Source organism: Neovison vison, chromosome 6, assembly GCF_020171115.1.
Source record: "Neovison vison isolate M4711 chromosome 6, ASM_NN_V1, whole genome shotgun sequence".
In the NCBI taxonomy this organism is placed as follows: Eukaryota; Metazoa; Chordata; class Mammalia; order Carnivora; family Mustelidae; genus Neogale; species Neogale vison.
This window is the reverse complement of record NC_058096.1, coordinates 107,862,789-107,882,659: the sequence shown is the minus strand read 5'-3', so window position 1 is coordinate 107,882,659 and position 19,871 is coordinate 107,862,789. Positions and strand designations below refer to the sequence as shown.

Sequence of the window (19,871 nt, the reverse complement as noted above, 5' to 3'; positions counted from 1 at the left end):
ATAACAAAAAGGCAATTTGGTGGTTTCTGGGGAACAGATGGGAGAAACTGAGTAAGTTTTTAGCAGTGAGAGGGTAACTATCTTAATGGTAGTGATGAATTCAAGGATAGATACATGTCATATTTATATGCCTTTGTATATGTAAATTTATTTAATATCAGTTATACCTTAATAAAGCATTTAAAGAAATTTGTAGGATGCAACTAAAAATAGTGCTTAGAGGAAGATATTTACAGCTTTTTATACTGCACTGGAGAATAAGAAAGGTTAAAATGAAGGATCTATATGCTTCCAATTTAATAAGCTAGAAAAAGAAAATCAAAGTAAAATAAAACTAAGTAGAAGGAAGGAAATAAGGAGCAGAAATCAATCAACAGAAATCAAACAAAACACTATAGAAAATTGACAAAGCCAAAAGTTTATTCTTTGAAAATATCATAAGACTGATAAACTATAATTCAGATTGATCAAGAGAACATATAACAATAATATCAGCAATGAAAGATATATTACTGCATACTGGAATACTTATACACATTAAAAAGAGGCTATTATGAACAATTTTATGCGAATAAAATTGGCAAAATAAAGATCTGACAACTTTTTTAGGAGGGGAGAGAGGCAGAGCGGGAGGAAATGAGAGAGAGAACCTTAAGCAGACTCCACACCCAGTGGATCTGGGGTTTCTGATCTTGAGAGCCTGAGATCATGTCCTGAGGAGCAATCAAGAGTCAGATGCTTAAGACTGAGCCACCCAGTGGCTCAAATATGACAAATTAAAAGGACATGTTCCTTAAGAAACAGCTTATAAAGATGGACCCAAGATGAAACAGAAAATATGAATAACCCTATATTTATTTAAAAAAAAACCCTGAAGCATATCTAATTATCTCTTAAAGAAAACTCCAAGTCTACATGGTGTCAGCAGTGAATTCTAGCAAATACTAAGCACACAGGGATTAGTATCTGAGATTGGAATAGCAACTTGTTAGTTTACAAGGAAAAATAGAATCCGTATTGCAAGCACTGCAACAGACAGTAGACAGGATCGGTCTAGGATGATGTAGCCAAGGTGTAAGTATAAGGCAAGCAATTGGATTCAAGTTCTCCAACCCCTTCGGTTCTGACCGTCTATTTCTAAGAGCCTCCAGTACAGACAATGAAGGCATTTCCTATCACCGTGGCATCAAGCTATTCAAAAAAGACCACGTTGCAGCCCTTCTTTTTTTTTTTTTTTTTTTCCTCTTTCCCCTCTAACTTTCAGAGTAACTTTAGAAAACATACCTCATCTCAGGGGTCAAAACAGCTGGCTGCCCAGACTGTCCTTTTGGTCTTAGCAGGTCTGCAAAAATTAGACTTGACAGTCTTTGCTTTAACATACCATGACATTAATACTCTGGAATTCACTCCAGATGTATGATATAGCTTGCTAAACATGATCCAATTTTAACTCCTGGTATGCTCTTTTTGAAAAGGGAGAAAATAGATTTTCAAAGCAAAATAGATATTTAAGCTTAAAAAATGACCTCATGAAAGAATCTGCAGATTTTTAAAAAAACAAGCCAAGAACTAGACGTGATGCTGGACAATTTATCTGAGAAAGCTGTTCTCTGGAGATTAAGTTAGAGAGTGTTTGAAGTGGCAACAGAAATGGTTCAGCATCACCCATGAAAGGTCTTATTTTTCATTTAACAGGATTCCTTCTGGAAATGCCTCAGGCAATGCGGCTTGAAAGAGACACTTTAAATCCAGGTATGCACACGCTAGATCTGGGGATATGGATGATATATTAAGCTATGGCCTTAATAATGTTAAACTTTTGTGATCTTTGTTAATGATTTCCGACTTAGAGAAGCAATGTGATCTGAAGTTTAACAGCAATAGGGATACCTTCCTTATCACTTTTCTTTCTTTCTTTCTTTCTTTTTTTTTTAACAAGCCTTGGTTGTTCTGGTTACCAAAGGAATATATGTTCACAGACAGAAATTTAGAAAATACTAAAAGGCAAAACAAAGGAAATAAAAATCACAATCCGATTGCACAGCAATAACTACTATTAACATTTAGAGTCCCATTGTTTTGTGATCTTCCCATGTGACCTGTTGAAAATGTTTATTTCACCATATCGGTATTCTTCCACCACAGGATTTTTCTATTAAGCAGTCCCTTCATTGCAGAGATAGGCTATCACTAATTTCACCAACTATTGGAAAGCTACTGGGGCATTTAGGTTGTTTTCAGATTTTTTTATTTAAAAAAATGCTGTCATAAACATCTTATAAATACTTGGCACACACTCTTGATGTGTTATTTCCATTGCACCTATAAGTCCCTGCTTCAAAAAGTATAGGACATTTAAAAATACATACTGCCAATTTTTCTCCTGACAAGGAAGATGGACCCACACCCCTTTTCCTGTAATTCTGAAATCCCCAAAACACTGAAACAACAACAACAAAAAAATACATACATTTTTAAACTTTTGGCACTGATAGCAAAACCCCACCTGAAGTGAAGTAAGGCTATTTATAGTCTTTATTTATCCCACATATCCCCATTGGGAATGTTCTATAACAATATATGTACCGTATTACCTTTCTTTTCAGCACTTCAAATATGCCAATTTTTTTTGTGCAGTCATCAGAAACTTCTGCTTCCTTCCTAAACATTTTTTCATATTTTGTTAAGGGCTTATAAATGTTTACCAGAGAGGCTGTCCAATACAGGTTACCCTGCCATTACTAGAACTGGAGCTCTCTATATTATATTTCAAATACTTTTTCTGAATGGTCCCCACCCCTACTTTGTCCAGGACTCCAATTACAGGTGTATTTTGCCACCTGAAGTTGTTTCATAATTCACTGCTGCTCTATTCATTTCTTTCCAGTCTTTTTTCTGTTTGACCTGGCATAATTGTCGTGCTACATATTCAAGTTCACTAATAATTTCTTCTGCAATATCCAGTGTGCTGTTAATCCTATCCAGTGTGCTCTTCAACTCAGACACGAAGTTTTAATCATTAGATGTTCTATTGACGTTATGACTTCCACATCTCTTTCAAACATGTCCAGCCTCGCCTCTAGCTTCTCGAACATATGGAATATAATTATAATAACTTGTGATGTTCTTGTTTACTCATTCTATCATCTGTGCTATTTCTGGGTCTGTTTTTATTGATTGCTTTTTTTAAAAGACAATTTTTTAGGACAGTTTCACGTTCTTGGCAAAGCTGAGAGGAAGGTACAGAAATACTGCATACATCCTATGCTCCCATCCATGCACAGCCTCCCCTGTCATCCACAGGCCCCATCAGAAGGCTACACTTGCTACAGCTGATGACACGTTACACTGACACATTATTACCTGAAGTCCACAGTTTACATTAAGGTTCACGTTTGGTGTTGTGCCTTCTATGGGTTTGGACAAATGTGGAATGATATATGTCCACCACTACAGCATTATACAGAGTATTTTCATTGTCCAAAAAGTCTCTGTGTTCCATTTATTCACCCCCACCCCACCCCCACTAACTCCTGGCAACCACTGTTGTTTTTACGGTCTCCATAGTTTTGCCTTCTCCAGAATGTCATATAGTTTATTTTTTTCCCTTCGCTTTATGACTTGCATTTTTCCTGCTTTCTTGATCAAATGCCAGACATTCTGAATTTCACCTCACTGGGTTAAATGCTTTTGTAATCCTTAACATATTCTTGAACTTTGTTCTGAGATGTAGTTAAATAGTTGGAAATAATTTGGGGTGCCTGGCTGGCTCAGCCGGAAGAGCATGTGACTCTTCATCTCAGGATCGTGAGTTCAAACCCCATGTTGGACATACAGATTACTACAAAGAAATAAAACTTAAAGAAATACTTGGAAATAACTGGATCTTTTTTAGGTTTTGCATTTCAGTTTGGTTAGATAATTGGATCTTTTTTAGGTTTTGCATTTCAGCTTTGTTAGGTGGGATCAGAACTGTAGTTGGTCTAGGGTTAACTTTCCCCAATACTAAGGTTCAGACAGGACTTAGTTAGTACTCAGTGCACCCAGGAAGTATGCAGTGCCCCGGCTGGCAGTACTCCTGGCTCTGGATCTGGGGGCAGTGCTACTCTAATCCTTTTATGGGTTCTTCTGGCCTCGAGTATACACTATTTCTTCACACAGTGGACAGTATTCAATCTAATACTGAAAGTTGTCATCTACAGATCTCTGGGCAGCTCTCTCCCATCTGTACTCTGTTCTGCAAACTCCAGCCACCTTGCTGTCTCCTCAACTCTGACAGACTGGTGAGCTTTGCCTCAGTTTCCCCTCCCTGGGCCAGGGTGTGGAAACTTTCTCCTGGCAGTACACTAAAAATGAGCCAAGGGCTCACATTTTTTATTTCTCATCTCTCAGGAGTCACACTCCCTCACTGCTTGATGTCCACTGTCTTGAGAACCACTTTGTCTGTACATTGTCCATGTTCCCCCGAGAAACTCCAAATGAATCCTGTCAGAAGCTGAAGCCCCTATATTACCTTCTAAAATGAAATTTAAAATCAGAAAAATGCTCAATTCTGAACCTGTCTGGTCAGAGGGTTTGCTCGGACTTGTAGCAATATGCACTCCCACTGCTAATGCACAAAGTGTTGGTCTCTTCACGTCCTCATCAATATAAACGTGTCTGTATTTTGAAATGTATGACAGTGCCATCATTTAATATTTTATAATAAGTTATTTTTAATAACTTGCCAGTTCATTAAGTTTAAGAAATGGCATCGTATTGCTGTTTTAGTTTGTATTTCTTTGATCACTGATAGAGTTGAGCATTTTTTACATTTCACTGAATAGAATTTTCAAATGTCATCTGTTCACATTCCCATCAAGACTTTAGCTCTACGTAAAGACTCGAAACACTCTTCAGGCACTACTGTTATCATATGGTCTCTTGGACAGAAGCCATCTCTGGATCAAAGGGAAGTCAGCCAATTTCCAGGACTTTCAGCATCTGATTTTTAAACCGCGCCAGCAGCGGTGACAACGGAGCTGCTCATCGTGATGTGGCTCTCGATCCATTTTCCACAGTCACAGGAAGCGCACCGCAGCAGTCTGTTTCAAACCCTTCAGTGTTGCCTACTACTCTAAGGAAACTTCACCAGACCTTCCCGGCTCCTCAGGACATGATTGTACCTCCTCAACCGCATTCCTTGCCAAGTTCCCCTTTAGTTTCTCCATTCTGACCACTGAGCTTCTCTCAGGTCCTCGAATGTGTCATCGCTCCCCTCGGTTCTCCTGATGGCACGGTCTTCACATGGCTGGCGCCTTTCTATCCTTCGGGTCTCAGCTTAAACACCACCTCTGCGAGGGCGATTCCCGAATCACCCTCCAAAAGCAGGCTGCCCCTCATGTTGTTCTTCCCACAACATTCTACTCTTCGCCCTGATGGGACTCACAGCCTAACACAAGTTGGAATTACAAATCTGATATAGTTTGTTTACAATTTAATTATTGTCTAGCTACATAATGGGAAGCTACATAATGATAGGAAATATATTTTCAGTTTTAGGGGGGGTTGTTCAGTAATGTGTACTTAGTCCCAAGAATATAACATTTGCTCCAAATGAATCACTGAATACTAGGGTATAATAGAAAGATTATTGGAAAAGGGGCAAAAGTCTCCTCAAAGAGATTCATTTAAATTAGAATCATTTACCACCTCTATGTACTTCTAAGCTACATTAACCCTCATTTAACTTGTAAATTTAAGTTATAGGATATTCTTTGGAGAAATGCTGCTGTCACCAAATACTGAAATTTCACTGTTTAGCTTTTAATTTCCATCTAACTTGTTTGTAACAGGGAACTAACACTCTTTAAAAATGGACAAATGAAAACAGGCATTAATCCCAGTGTTCTAGTTTCATTAAGTTTGGTTTAGAGACTAAATCTCTGATTTACAGCAGGGATCCAGACTAAATAAGCAGTGGACCATGGTTAATAAAAAATTATGACCAGGGGCACCTGGGTGGCTCAGTGGGTTAAAGCCTCTGCCTACAGCTCAGGGTCATGATCTCAGAGTCCTGGGATCGAGCCCTGCATCAGGCTCTCTGCTTAGCAGGGAGCCTGCTTCCTCCTCTCTCTCTCTGCCTACTCCTGATCTCTCTGTCAAATAAATAAATAAAATCTTAAAAAAAAAAAAAGAGATCTTATTAAAAAAAAAAGAAAACTATGACCAGTGAGCACAAATAAATGTCATTTATTGAATAATTTCTTGGAAGTTATAAATACTTCCCTCTGACATTATTTATAAATCTACTCCAAAACATAAAACATTTTCTTAGACAACTCTAAAAATCAAGAAATAAAACCAACTCAAAGTGCCAAGAAAAGTATCAGCTTATTTCACTTAATTCTTTTCTGTTCTGATTATTAAAAGAGGAGGAGGTGGCTATATGTTTATTTCCAATCCCCTTCTCCTCAGATATTTACCTCTTAATTGGGGGGGGGGCTTTGATATTTGACTAATGTACATGCCTTTCTACCAACAGGAGATGATTTATCCAACCCTGTAAAAATACCAAGCAATAGGTTATAAAACTTTCTAATGAGTCTCTAAATACTCGTTTATTTTTTTTTAAAGTTTTACAAGGAATAACAATTTGAATGTTTCTGGCACATAAAATGTGTTCGCTTAGGGGTATCCTAGGTGGCTTAGTTGGTTGAGTGTCTGACTCTTGATTTTGGCTCAAGTCATGATCTCAGGATTCCTTGGGATCAAGCCCCTCACTGGGCTCCATGCTCAGTGGGGAGCCTGCTTGAGGATCCTCTCTCCCTCACCCTCCACCCCTTCTCCTGCTCACGTGTTCTCTCTCTAAAATAAATAAATCTAAATAAAAAAGTGTTAGCTTAATACCAGCTCTCAAGTATTCTAAGCTCTGTTAATAATATAATGTTAAAACTACAATTTAGTAAATCTTCAATTATGTTTCCTTGAATTCACATGTCGCCTGTTGATCAATTATTTTAAAATGGAATCGCAGGTTAATTTCTCCTATTGCTCACCAGTGCCAGTGAAGATGGTTATTCGCTACTATAAATTTAATATAGGAGTAAACAAATAATCTAAGAAAACCATTACATTATATTATATAGCATATGGGAACAACACTTGTGGAGAAAATACAGTAGACTGATAAGTACTTCAATTGAAATTTATTTCTCCAATGTAGTTTGTCTGAAATCAAACTAGAGAATCAGATAGACTTGCAAGATCTAGTTATGGGTCTAAACATTTCAGATTTAGCTATTGTAAACCTGAGGCAAGGAAAGGAGATAAGGAAGGAAAGAAGGAAACTTGAGTCATTCTTCCCATTCATAAGGAATAAAAGTAGTTATTCCAAAGGAGAGTAGGCTTTCTGGGGGAATAACTCCCTATCATGTCTGTGCACACATGCTATTGGGAGGCAACTAATATGACAGAGTTCTTGTTTATATATACTGACCACTTATGCAAAACAGAAATGAGGTAGGGAGCAGCAAGAAGACAGGCCTCATCCACCAAAGCCACAGTTTTGAGGGTAACTATTGCATTTTGTTGGGCTGGAGTCAGAAACCGAACAAGTGAAAAATTATCACAAGTCTTGGAAAAGAAGGAAACAAAAAGCTGATTGGACTGAAAGATCTTGTTACAGAGGCAGTGAGAAGGTTCAAGTGTACTCAGTGCCTCCTGGTAGTAGCGAGCAACAAGTGGGAGCTGACAGGCAACCTCAGCTTGATTTTGGAGTCACTGGGGTGGGCCCTCACTTCTCTTCTCCTCCACGCACTGCTTGAAACTTAATGACCAGGGCTGGGAGAGTTTTCAAAGGAAATTAAGTGAACAAAGGAGAACTTTCTTTTCTTTCTTTTTTAAAATTTTATTTATTTATTAGAGAGAGAACACGAGCAGGATGGAGAGGAACAGAGGGAGAGGGAGAAGCATCCCCGCGGAGCAGGAGCCCAATGTGGGGCTCGATCCCAAGACCCTGAAATTGTGACCAGAGCCAAAGGCAGATGCTTAACTTACTGAGCCACCCCGGTGCCCCAAAGTAGAACTTTATTTAAATTTCATTTAATAAAAGCTATCAAATACAAACCTAGTATTTTCATTTTAAATTTTCTTATAATTAAAAACAGAATGTCTCACACATGGTAAGAAATCTTAATTAGCACAGCCAATATGGTATGGAGGTATTTTAAAAATTGGTCTTACAGGTTTCAAGAAAGCCAAAATGCTAAAAATAGAACAGGATGGAGGCAGGAAAACTGCGGGTGATGACGGTCCTACACAAACCGAGTTCAAATACTGGCCTCCCTTCTCTGTTCTGCAAATAGTTCCTTCAGTTGTAAAAGAGGAAACATATCACCCTCGAAAAATAGTGAAGATTAGGGTAAACACATCTACAGCATATGTTTGATAAATTTCATTGTCTCTTTCCTTCTCTTGTTACCAATCCACTAGATCTTTTCACCGTGTCTTAGTAACAAAAATGAGACACAGACAGCTAGGAGAAAATTTAAGAAATCCCAAATAGTTCTCATTAGAGAACTATTACTTCATATGATTCAAGAATCACTGCTTCTTTACTAGGAAGTATCAAACAAAGATTTCCAAAAGGATCTGACCAGCAATCTTACTGGAGTTTCCTCCACAATGAAAAGGCTGAGTCATCTCTTTTTCCTTCCAGAATGGGAAAGCCTCAGATAGCTTCAGAAATAAAGCTGCCTTTGACATGTAGGTCCAATTTGAAGAGAATTCCCCCTTTCTAGGTGCTCTGAGAGAAGGTAAGAAGTCAGTGAAAGAGAGTACTGTCTTTCTTCACTGTCTGAGGTATGTGGAATTGGGTACAGGCCAACCAGTGCAGTATAAATGGCTTCAACATTCAACATCTACTTAGGAACATATTCTCAGCCAAACATTGGAATAAAAAAGAATTTCCTAAAACATGATAAGAATGTTACACACACACAGTCTGTGATTAACATCAGACTTGATGAAAAATTTGACATCTTCTCCCTAAAATCAGTAACAAGGCAAAGAGGTTTCTTCTCACCATTCCTATTCAACACTATACCAAAGGTCAATGCAATAAGGCAAGAAATAAAAGGTATAAGATTGAAAAGAAGAAAGAAAAGTCTTTATTTGCATATGATATGATTGTCTATGTAGAAAATACCAAAGAACCTATTAAAAAATAATACTAGTACTAACAAGTAAGCTTTTTAAGGTCACTGGTCCCTGGATACAAGGTCAATATACCAAAATAAGTTTCATTTCTATATTCCAACAACAAATAATTAGAAGGCAAAATATAAAACAATAAAATATACAATACACCAAAGGTCATTACATACTTAGAAATAAATCTTAGAAATAAAACATATAAGACTTACATGCCCAAAACTATAAAACACTGGTGAAATAAATAAATAAAGATTGAAATAAATTGATAGATATACCATGTTGATGGACTGGAAGACTCAATATTGTTAAAACATAAACTCTCCCCAAATTGATCAATCAATAGATCTAATACAATCCCAATAAAATCCCAGCATGACTTTTTGGTAGAAATTGACAAGCTGATTTTAAATTTTACATGGAAAAGCAAAGGAATTAGAATAGTCAAATGTTAGTAAGAATAAAGTTGGAGGGCTCATACTACCTGATATTCACATTTACTAAAAAACCACAGTATTGGAGAAAAGATAAGTATAAAGACCACTGGAAGAATACAAAATCAAGAAATAGACCTAAACATACATAGTCAATGGATTTTTGACTAAGATACAAAGGCAGTTCAATGGATAACCACATGCAAAAGAATAAAGTCCAATCTTTATCCTGTAGCCTAATAAAAATGAACTCAAAATGGATCTGTGGTTGCCAGGGATAAAGAATAGGGAAAGGTTGACTACAAAGAGATACAGGAGACATCCAAGAGTAGGTAATAATACTACAGCTTGATTGTAAAGGTGATTGTCAAAACTCATGGAATGTAAATTTTACTGTTTGAAAATTATGTATTAAAATATGTAATTACATGGATAAAACAAATTTTATTTTTTTTTTAAAAGAAAAAAGGTCTTTCTTAGCTGCTTGGGACTATCTAGAAAGACAAATTTAATTGGTAATATCCAAACAATTGGCAATATCCAAACAATTATATAATACAATTCATTCATGAATAGGATATAACTGAAAGAGAGAGAAAAAAAAAAACAACAACTAAAATGCCCCAAGATGTGACTTAAGAATTTGCATAAGAATCTGGATTCAGCTTGGAAGCATTCTGGATGACTAGTTAATAAAATTTTCAATCTGGAAACCATACTCAACATCTTTACGTGTAAAGTCCTGCCAAAGTCTCTAAATTCAACAATGAATTCTCTTATTCCCAAGTCTGTTCTTTGTTTACTGCTTCCTATCTCAGTAAGCATCCATCAACTGTTTAAGTAAGAAATCTGACTCCTCCCTTTGTCTTACCTGCTCTATCCAACACATTTATCATCAAATCCTGATAACTTCTCTCTCAGTTACATGCTATGAAACAGAAAAGAGCATGGAACTGGAAGTTGAGCGTGATTGGATAAGAGGGTAAAAAGAGGGTGGCCTGAGATGCAGGTGGTGAGGAAAGCAGGGGCTGTATTAATTATTCTGATGTTTGTTCACATCTCAAACACATCTCAAATATGTAGTATTTTCCCCATCCCAACTTCTATCATTCTAACACAAGTTATCACTTCTTTCCTCTAAATTACGTCAATATTCTTGGTCTCTCTACATCTGTTCTTGCTTCACTTTTCAATCCATTTTCTATACTGTAGTTAGAGTACTCTAAGAATACTGCTCTGGAAGAAATTGCTATTCTGATCAGATATCATTCCTTCCTTAAAACCCCTTAAAAATCCCTTTTTTTTTTTAAAGAAAAATAAGATTTTATTTGCCAAGGAGAGACAGCGAGCATAAGCAAGGGGAGCTTCAGAGGAAGAGGGAGAAGCTGGCTCTCCCTCTCATTGAGCAGGGAGCCCTACATGGGGCTTGATCCCAGGACCCTGTGGTGAGTTATGACCTGAGCTGAAGGCAGACACTTACCCGACTGAGCCACCCCGGCACACCATACCCTCCCCGTTTCTCTGGTACAATTATCAGAGTAATTAATATGATTCCTTTATACCACAGCAGCCTTACCTCATACCACTCACTCTCCATATTCTTGATCCAGTCATGCTCAATATTTAGCTTCACAGCAGAGATGCTATGTTAGTTCTACCCATATTGTTTCCTTGGCCTAGAGTATACCTCATTCTAACTACCACCGCACCTAAATTTGTCTAGCTTACTTCTCATTTTCCTTCAGGGCAGCTAACATGGCACTTTCAGGATGCCTTCTGTGATTTCCCATGTTGATTAAGTCCACTTATTACCTGCTCTTACAGCACAGTTCATCTGCAAATACTTGTGGCATAATAATAAAAGAATATATATAAAATAAAAAATATATATATAATATAGAAAATAAATAAATATATATTTAATAGAAAAAAAAAATATATATATATTTGGTCTTTGTCCCCAGTTTATGGTACTTTGCTCTTTAAACTCTTGGAATCTCTGGAGTGATAAGAGTGCCTTCTGTATGCTAGTGAGATGACTGGTATCTCTGGTCTCCTAGATGGCTTCAGGTTGTAGGTTGGTCACTAGAGGGTGGGAACTTTCAGCTCTACGATCCCCTGTCCTGCCCCCCTAATCCCCAACTTCTGGGGAGGGGAGAGAAGCTAGAGACTGAGTTTAATCACCAATTGTCAATGATTTAATCAATTATGCCTATGTAATGAGACCTCTACAGAAACCCTCAAATGGCCAGGTTCAAGGAGATTTTGAGTTAGTGAACATATTGAGGTATTGGGAAGTTAGCGTGCTGGGAGAGGACATGGAAGCATCCTTCTCCTCTCCCTACCTCATCCTACACATTTTTTCCATTTGGCTGCTCCTGAGCTGGATCCTTTCATAAACAGGTAAATGTAAAGCATTTTCATAAGTTCTAGGAGTTGCTCTAGTGAATTATCGAAATACAGGGGGGTTGATTCTGGGAACTTCTGAGTCTGCCAAGTCAGACGGAAGGGTGGGTAACTGGGGCATTCCATTTGCAAGTGATGTTTGAAGTAAGGGTAGTCTTGTGTGAATGAATCCTTAAACCTGTGGAATCTGATGCTAACTCCTGGTAGTTAGCATTGTTAGTAAATTATTGGACACCCAGCTGATGTCGAGTATTGATAGAATCAGTGTATGACCTGGTGTTGAAAAAAACACCATATATTTGGTGTCAGAAAGAATTTGAGAATACTAATTCAAAATCTGTTTGTAACTTCACTGGTTATATACTCCACAAGACAAAATGTCTTGTCATTGCTGGATCCCTGGCACTAAGCACAGTGCCTGGCATACTGTTCCATATACACTGGATGAACAACAATGAATGCTTACAAACAGAGTATAAAAATTCTGAACTGTTATTTGGGAGAAGCTAAGGCATAGTTTTTTTTTTTTTTTTTTTCTGGGTACTTCTAAAATGGCACTGAAAGCTGATGAAACAGAAAATCAACAGGTTCAACTTTTCACGAAGTGATGTTAAGGCCAACTACAGGGTAGGGGGCACAGAGGACAGAGCAAGAAACAGCAAATGTGACACCTCTTCTCTCTCTGAAGAGGAAATAAATCGAGAACAGAATAATGATCAAGTCAAAGCAGCTAGCAACTGCTCCTCCTCCACACTGGGGCCCTCGTGTTGTCAAGTTCTGTTGTCCCAAAAGTTAGTATGCAGTGGAGTTCAACTGCACTACTGCTTGCTTAAGAAGAAGAAAAGAAAGGCTGTAAAATAAGCAGAAGTTGTATCTACTCCATTAGTCAGACTCCAAAAGCAATGCCTATTTCTCAAATGAACATGACTGTGTGACGTTCTTTGAAGAGAGGTACCCAGCTGAGGAAACCATGTACAGAGCACGTGTGTACTTACCTTGTCTGCTGGCCCCACTTCAGAGTGACAGCTCCGCACTCTTCAGCACACAGCTACTATGAGGATAGCTACTAATGAGGACTACAGTGTTTGGACTTGCTGACCTTGTACTTGGTCAAAGGCTCCTCAGTGGGCTCATGGCGGTACATCCCCTCTGTTCAACTAGCTCTTATGCTTTTTAAGGGCATAAAATGTCTTCTCTTGCTCCTAAGCCCCTGTTTTTCAGTGTGGGGCAAAGAAGAGAGGGTCTTCAAATACTGAACAGGGCTGAGCAGAAGATGACATGCACTGGATACCCATGAGGTAAAATCTTTGGAGGTCTACCAAGAAAAATGGGGCCAGGCCTGCAAGACATCGGTAAGAAAAGACTAACTCCATCTTGTCATGAAAAGAAGTCTTACCTGGGATGGGACTGTCTTCCCCTTTTTAACTTCAGATGAATTTTCACTTAATTTCCCTACTTTGTTACTTGAGCTGCATTTGTAGCAGGTCCATCTCGTCTGCCCCTCGGTCTCTATGGTGCATTCTTTGTTTTGTAGACAGAATGAGTGGTACAAATGGCCACAGCTGCAAAATGAAGGCAACCAATTTGCACTTTTCTCATAAAAGCCACGAACTTACGCTACGTGAGAGTGTATTTGTAAGTGATGAAGATTTCTAATAAGCTGGAATGCACGGACTGTGGTACAGTTAGGAAGAAAGGAAATTTACTTCTTGTTGTCCTCTCTTCTAAAATCTGGACTCACATATCTGTACACGTACATTGTGAGTAGCAACAGAATCAAAGTACTCTGATTACAAACTACCTGGGAGAGGACTTGAACTTCTGTTCATTTCTCAAATCACGACATATTTTTAGATAGTATAAAAAACGCAATTGGGGAAAATCATAATGATTCAAGTAGCTTGATGACAACATGAGTGGTCTGCCTCATCAAACCCAAAGCAACAGTGGTGATTTGATTATTTACAAAAATGACACTGCTACAGTAAATTCTTACACTATCTGTAAGAAGAAATTCCCTGTTGATTACTAAATGAGCCTCCCAGAAGTGAGTGTTGAATAGAATTCTCAGTCATCTATAACTGAGTCCTCCTTAATTCTCCAACCTGAAATGTTGGACCACCTCAGAAGTCAATTCTTTTCTACAGTCTTTCTCTACTCTTTCTCTTCTATGGCTACGCTTTGCTCCTTTGGTGATTACTTTCAGTACCATAGCTTTAACACACCACCTATATGTGGATGGGATGTCTTACAGGCATCTTAACACACATCAAACCAAATTCTTTTTTTTTTTTTAAAGATTTTATTTATTTATTTATTTGACAGGTAGAGATCACAAGTAGGCAGAGAGGCAGGCAGAGAGAGAGAGAGAGAGGGAAGCAGGCTCCCCACGTAGCAGAGAGCCCGATGTGGGGCTCGATTGAGATCATGACCTGAGCCGAAGGCAGTGGCTTAACCCACTGAGCCACCCAGGTGCCCCCAAACCAAATTCTTAATTTCCACTCTGCTCTACCCCTACTGCATGGTTCTCATCCAACCTTCCACAATCTCAATAAAAAGCAACTAAGGAGATGGAGAGGATAGGAGAGCTGGGGAAAATTAGAGGGGGAGACAAACCATGAGACTGTGGACTCTGAGAGACAAACTGAGGGTTTTGCAGGGGGAGGGTGGGAGGTGGGTATTGAGGAGGGCACATATTGCGTGGAACACGGAGTGTGATGCATAAACAATGAATTTTGGAACATCGAAATAAAATAAAATCAAATTAAATAAAAAAAATAAATAAAAAGCAACTACATTCTTCCAGTTGCTCAGGCCACGAATGTGTTTTGTGGGTTTTTTTTTGTTTTTTAAGATTATTTATTTATTTATTTGACAGAGACACAGCGACAGAGGGAACACAAGCACGGAGAGTGGGAGAGGGAGAAGCAGGCTTCTCACTGATCAGGGAGCCTGCTACAGGACTCGATCCCAGGATCCTGGCAACATGATCTGAGTGGAAGGCAGACACTCAATGACTGAGCCACCCAGGTGGCCCTCAGGCCAAAAACTTTGGCATCATCCTTGACCATTCTCTTTCTTTCACACCTCATATCCGATCTATAAAGAGTCTTATCAGCTCTACTTTCAAAATATATCCAAAATCTTACCACTTCTTATTTCATTAGTACCGCCTTGGGCCATCTCTCCCTTGGATTACTCCAATAACCTAACTGGTCTCCCTGCTTTCACCTCTGACCTTCTGTAATTCATTCTCAACACAGCAAAGTGATACTTTAAGACATAGGCCAGATTATGTCAAACCTATCCTCAACCATCCAATGGCTTCTCATCTCAGAGTAGAACTTTAACTCTCTATAATGACCCAGATCCTACATGATTTGGCCTATCTTCCTCTGAAGCCATCTCTTATCATCTTCCCTTTCCTTCACTCAGCTCTGACAACACACCCCACTTACTCACTGTTCCACAAGTCACGGACTACGCTCTAGTCTCATGGTTTCTGTACTTGGTGATTCTCTGCCTGGGGCACCCACTCCCTGATACTGCATGGCCACTTCCCTTAGGTCTTTACTCAAAGGTCACTAAACTAGTGAGACTTTCCCTAATTACTCTTTGGATATTAGTAGCTCCCAACATTCCTTTACACCATATGTTATTCTATTCATGGTAATTATTGCATTTTTATTAATTTTTAAATTGTCTGTTATTAAGTCACCGTATCAGTGATGCTTTTCCTGATCACCCTATATACCATATACTCCCCCACCAAACACTGTTCTCACTTAGCAGGTCTTATTTTTTTCCACCATAGTCACTAGCAGGCATTTTACTTGTTTGTTTGTCCCTGCCACCGGACTATAAACGCAATGAGAACAGATCCTTTGTTCTGTTCATGTTGTACCCTATCCCTTTGAACAGTGCCTGGTGTACAGTGTGAGCTCAATAAACATGTGTTGAGAATGGACTCTTTGTGTGATGAGAACTTCTTCCTTTTCCAACCATCAAATCTACCAATTATCCTATGTCTATAATAATAGAAGCTATAACATTTATATAGTGCTTACTATATGTCAGCACAATGACACCTGTAATCTTCACAAAACCCTAAGGACAAGGTCATTATTATCCCAATTTACAGATGAGGAAACTAAGAAGTAAAGAGATTAAATAACATGTCTGAAGTCTCATGGGTAGTAAGTAGTAGAATCAGGATTTGAACTCAAAAAGTTTGGGCCCAGAGTCCATCTTATATTGTCACCACCCATATATTCCCCCAACTCCTATGCAGAATGTTAAGGTCTATGACAGGAACTTTGCCTCATTTTGTTCACTGCTAGAGTGATTGCTTGAGGTTGTGTATTCACGTGTATCCCTGCCTGGTAATACCATACAAGTCACACACCATACTGTATAACATTTCCTTTCTCTTGCTTACCTAAAGACAATGATTTCATCAGCCATTTCTTGGCGTCTCTTGTACTGCTGCAAACATATAGAGCAGTAATCCTGCTTGGGATTCAGTCCTCTGGTGACTGAAGCTCTCAGGTTACACAACGACCAATGGAGATCTTGGTTTAGAAGGCTAGTAGTTGTTTCCAGCAGGGTCTATGAAAGACCAAAAGAACACACACACATACACACAGACAAATTATTAAGTGAAAGAGAAAGAGAGGGTGAAGGAGGAATGGCACTGTTGAGTTTTCAACCACAAACGGTGAAGTTAGAATATACTATGAAGGCAAAACACTGATAAAACAAACACCAAATACTACGAGACTGAAGTGGTTAACTTTGACATGCAAGTAATGACAACTGCCTACATTAAGAGTCTCAAAATACTTATTAAAAGGCTGTCGTTAGTTTCTACTGAGAAATGTGTGCTCTGCCATTCTGTGGCTTAATTGAGTACTGAAGGCTTTCAAATGACTAGATAAACCCAAACCTGTTTATTTATTTTATTTCTATATAAGTTCCCTCTGAATGACTCAAAGTGTTAGCGAACAACCAAAAAATGCTGTGTGGTTTGTTTGCTTGTTTGTTTGTTTTTAAATAGAAACTGCATCTGTGGCAATATTTCAAATAACCTTTCAATGAAAAAGCTAATGGCCATTACTCAGTTTTCATCTCCCTTGGGCAGAGAGATCACATTTTCCTGATCACTTACAAGTCATTTGAATCTACTTAAGACTGCGACATCTGTCAGTAAGTCACATAAAGACATTTTCATAGCTATTACATTAAGTCATTTTAAGGCTCTGTGTGCTTGTAAAGTATTGTTTTCCTACTATCTAATTTTCAACATTCATATATATCATTTAAATGTGCAGTCCCAAAGGGGAGACATACTGCCCATCCTCTTTGCTCGTCCTTTAATTTTATCTATAATGCAGAATTTTTAGGTCTAACGGTCATACCATTGTAATTCTCTCCAATCAACCCCATCTTTTCTCCTCTTTGAAGAGTCTGCAAGAACTTCCTACCTTGCCCTCAGCTTCCCTTCTGCTAACACAGAGTCCATGCCTGCAGGGCTGTCTGTTCCCCTGGGCACACTGAGCAAAGCCGCAGTTCTTAAACACCCCAAGAAAAGTCCTGTCACCCCAATTTTTCTTTTCTTCTCTTGGGTTATTGAAAAAGCAGATATTGTATCTAACATGCCCAAATTATGCTTTTCCTAGGTGGCTTCATGAGTCACTTTGATATATAGTAAGGAAAAAAATCTGTTACCATGCTGGTTCTCACAGAGAATTAAGCTATAGACAGTTCTGAGTTAAAGGAAAACCAATGACCATTTTTGGTTAGTGGAAATTATCTGCTTCAGAATGTTTAATAAAAGACAAGGAATTTTTTTCCTTCAATTTTCTATACTCAGGCTGACTCTTTTCATGGGTTACATCTTTGCATTAAATTATTTTTCCAGAAAGTTTCTCACACTTTTCATTTGGGGAAAAAACAAACAAACAAAACTGTTCCATTGCTGAGTCAAATGAATAAAATGAATCCAAGTCTGATGCATTTCCACATTCTAGAATATCTATGTGTGTATGTGTATGTGCGTGTGTGTGTATTAATTAAGGCCAACGGATTTAAAAATTTTTTAAAAAGCATACACTTCAAGCTACCAAACTTCCATTAAATGGACAGGAATTTTTAAAGAAAAAGTATAGATGCAAAGAAAAAGAAATAGCTTCTTTTTACCTTAGGACAGTCTTAGAAACAGAAAATAGCTTACTTGCTCATAGTTAAAGGTGTCCAACATTCCCAGAATAAGTCCCTGGATTTCTCCAAGTTTTCCTTTTCCATAAACTGGATCCTAATTACAAAAAAGTTGCAAAAATGTTTAACTCTGTTCTTGGTATTTTAATATTACTTTAATATATGTTATCTGAAAACGCTGAATACTCAAATACTTTTCTACACTCAGTAAGTATTTATTCTTTTTTTTTAAATGATTTTTTATAGATTATTTATTTATTTATTTGATAGAGAGAGATCACAAGTAGGCAAAGAGGCAGGCAGAGAGAGAGGGGGAAGCAGGCTCCCTGCTGAGCAGAGAGCCTGACGTGGGGCTCAATCCCAGGACCCTGAGATCATGACCTGAGCTGAAGGCAGAGGTTTAAACCACTGAGCCACCCAGGCGCCCCAGTATTTATTCTTCCATGAACTTTAACTAGAAATGTGTATCAGTATCCCTCTGGCCATCACAAATATTTTGAAAAGATAAATAAAATTTAAGTGATACAAGCCCCTTATTGACATTGTCTTTTTCAAGTCTCATTAAAGTTCACCCAGGTTTTGTTTTGGCAAGAAGCTTCTTCTCCTTCATATTAAACATCACCGTCCCTCTCTGCAACCTTATTTATCTGCTACATTAAAACAACGTTCACCTGAATACCAGAACCTGTCCAACAAACCTTTCCCGCGACCCACATTTGGCCACCACCTGGCCCCATCAACTAAATCGCTTCAGTTTAGGAGACAAGACTTTCTGGATCCAAGGAGCAGCTTTCAGTTTTTCAAAGCTTTTTTAAGTAAAGTCCCTACTGATAAACAACAGATATGTAGATACCAATCTCTCTTCCGCCGCCTTTCCTCTGAAGTATGCCAAATAACTTGTTTATTATGTACAATCTGCAAAACACTGAAGTGTACAGAAACAAATAATAAACAGACACAAAAAACTGAAATCCAGCCATACAGAGATAAATACTATTGATACTGTTTTCCAGCCTTGTTTCTGGGAAAGGAGAGAAAGGGTAAGAGACAGAGATGTATTTCCTAGTGTACAGAATAGGAGTATTTTACATCTTTCATGATAGTATCTTGTGAGCAGTATCCGCAAGTATGAATAATGTGAAAATACCATGTGTCATTTTCTCTTGTTAGACATTTAAGTTTGCCTCCCTCTTCCCAAATCCCACTCATGATGGTTAAATGCTGGTAGTTGTAAATTCTGGTCTGAATCTCTGATTCTTTCTTTAGAGAAGATGTCTGGAAAGGAAATTACAGATTCAAAGAAGAATTTTTATGGGTATTGATATATACTGCCAAATTGCTCCACCACAAAGTCGTATTATGCAACTTTTATCTCCATCAGCATATTTGTGTGCTCATTTTACTGTACCTTTGGCTAGGCTGAGAATTATAATTAAAACATTGCTAATAACTGAGTATGTCAAGTCTATTACTTTACTCTAATATGAGGTTATGTCTGACATAAATGACTCTCCCATGCCAAAAAGGGGAGCCCAACTCTACAGAAACGATGAAAATAGCTGCTATTTATATGTGCCACATCATTACATTCCTTCCAGAACATTTATAAATGAAGAAATTCAA

At 38.1% G+C, this 19,871-nt stretch overlaps 1 protein-coding gene across 4 annotated transcripts in view; it reads right to left on the bottom strand.

Annotated features, from left to right (window-relative positions):
• Positions 1–19,871, bottom strand: part of VPS8 (VPS8 subunit of CORVET complex) — a 254,482-nt gene that overhangs the window by 35,430 nt on the left and 199,181 nt on the right. For all 4 annotated transcript variants that reach the window (XM_044251922.1, XM_044251925.1, XM_044251923.1 and 1 more), the window contains 3 exons: positions 18,265–18,345; positions 16,471–16,640; positions 13,429–13,594 (listed from right to left, as the gene is read on the bottom strand). In XM_044251922.1, coding sequence (XP_044107857.1) covers positions 13,429–13,594; positions 16,471–16,640; positions 18,265–18,345 — 417 coding nt within the window. The remainder of the gene's footprint in view (positions 1–13,428; positions 13,595–16,470; positions 16,641–18,264; positions 18,346–19,871) is intronic.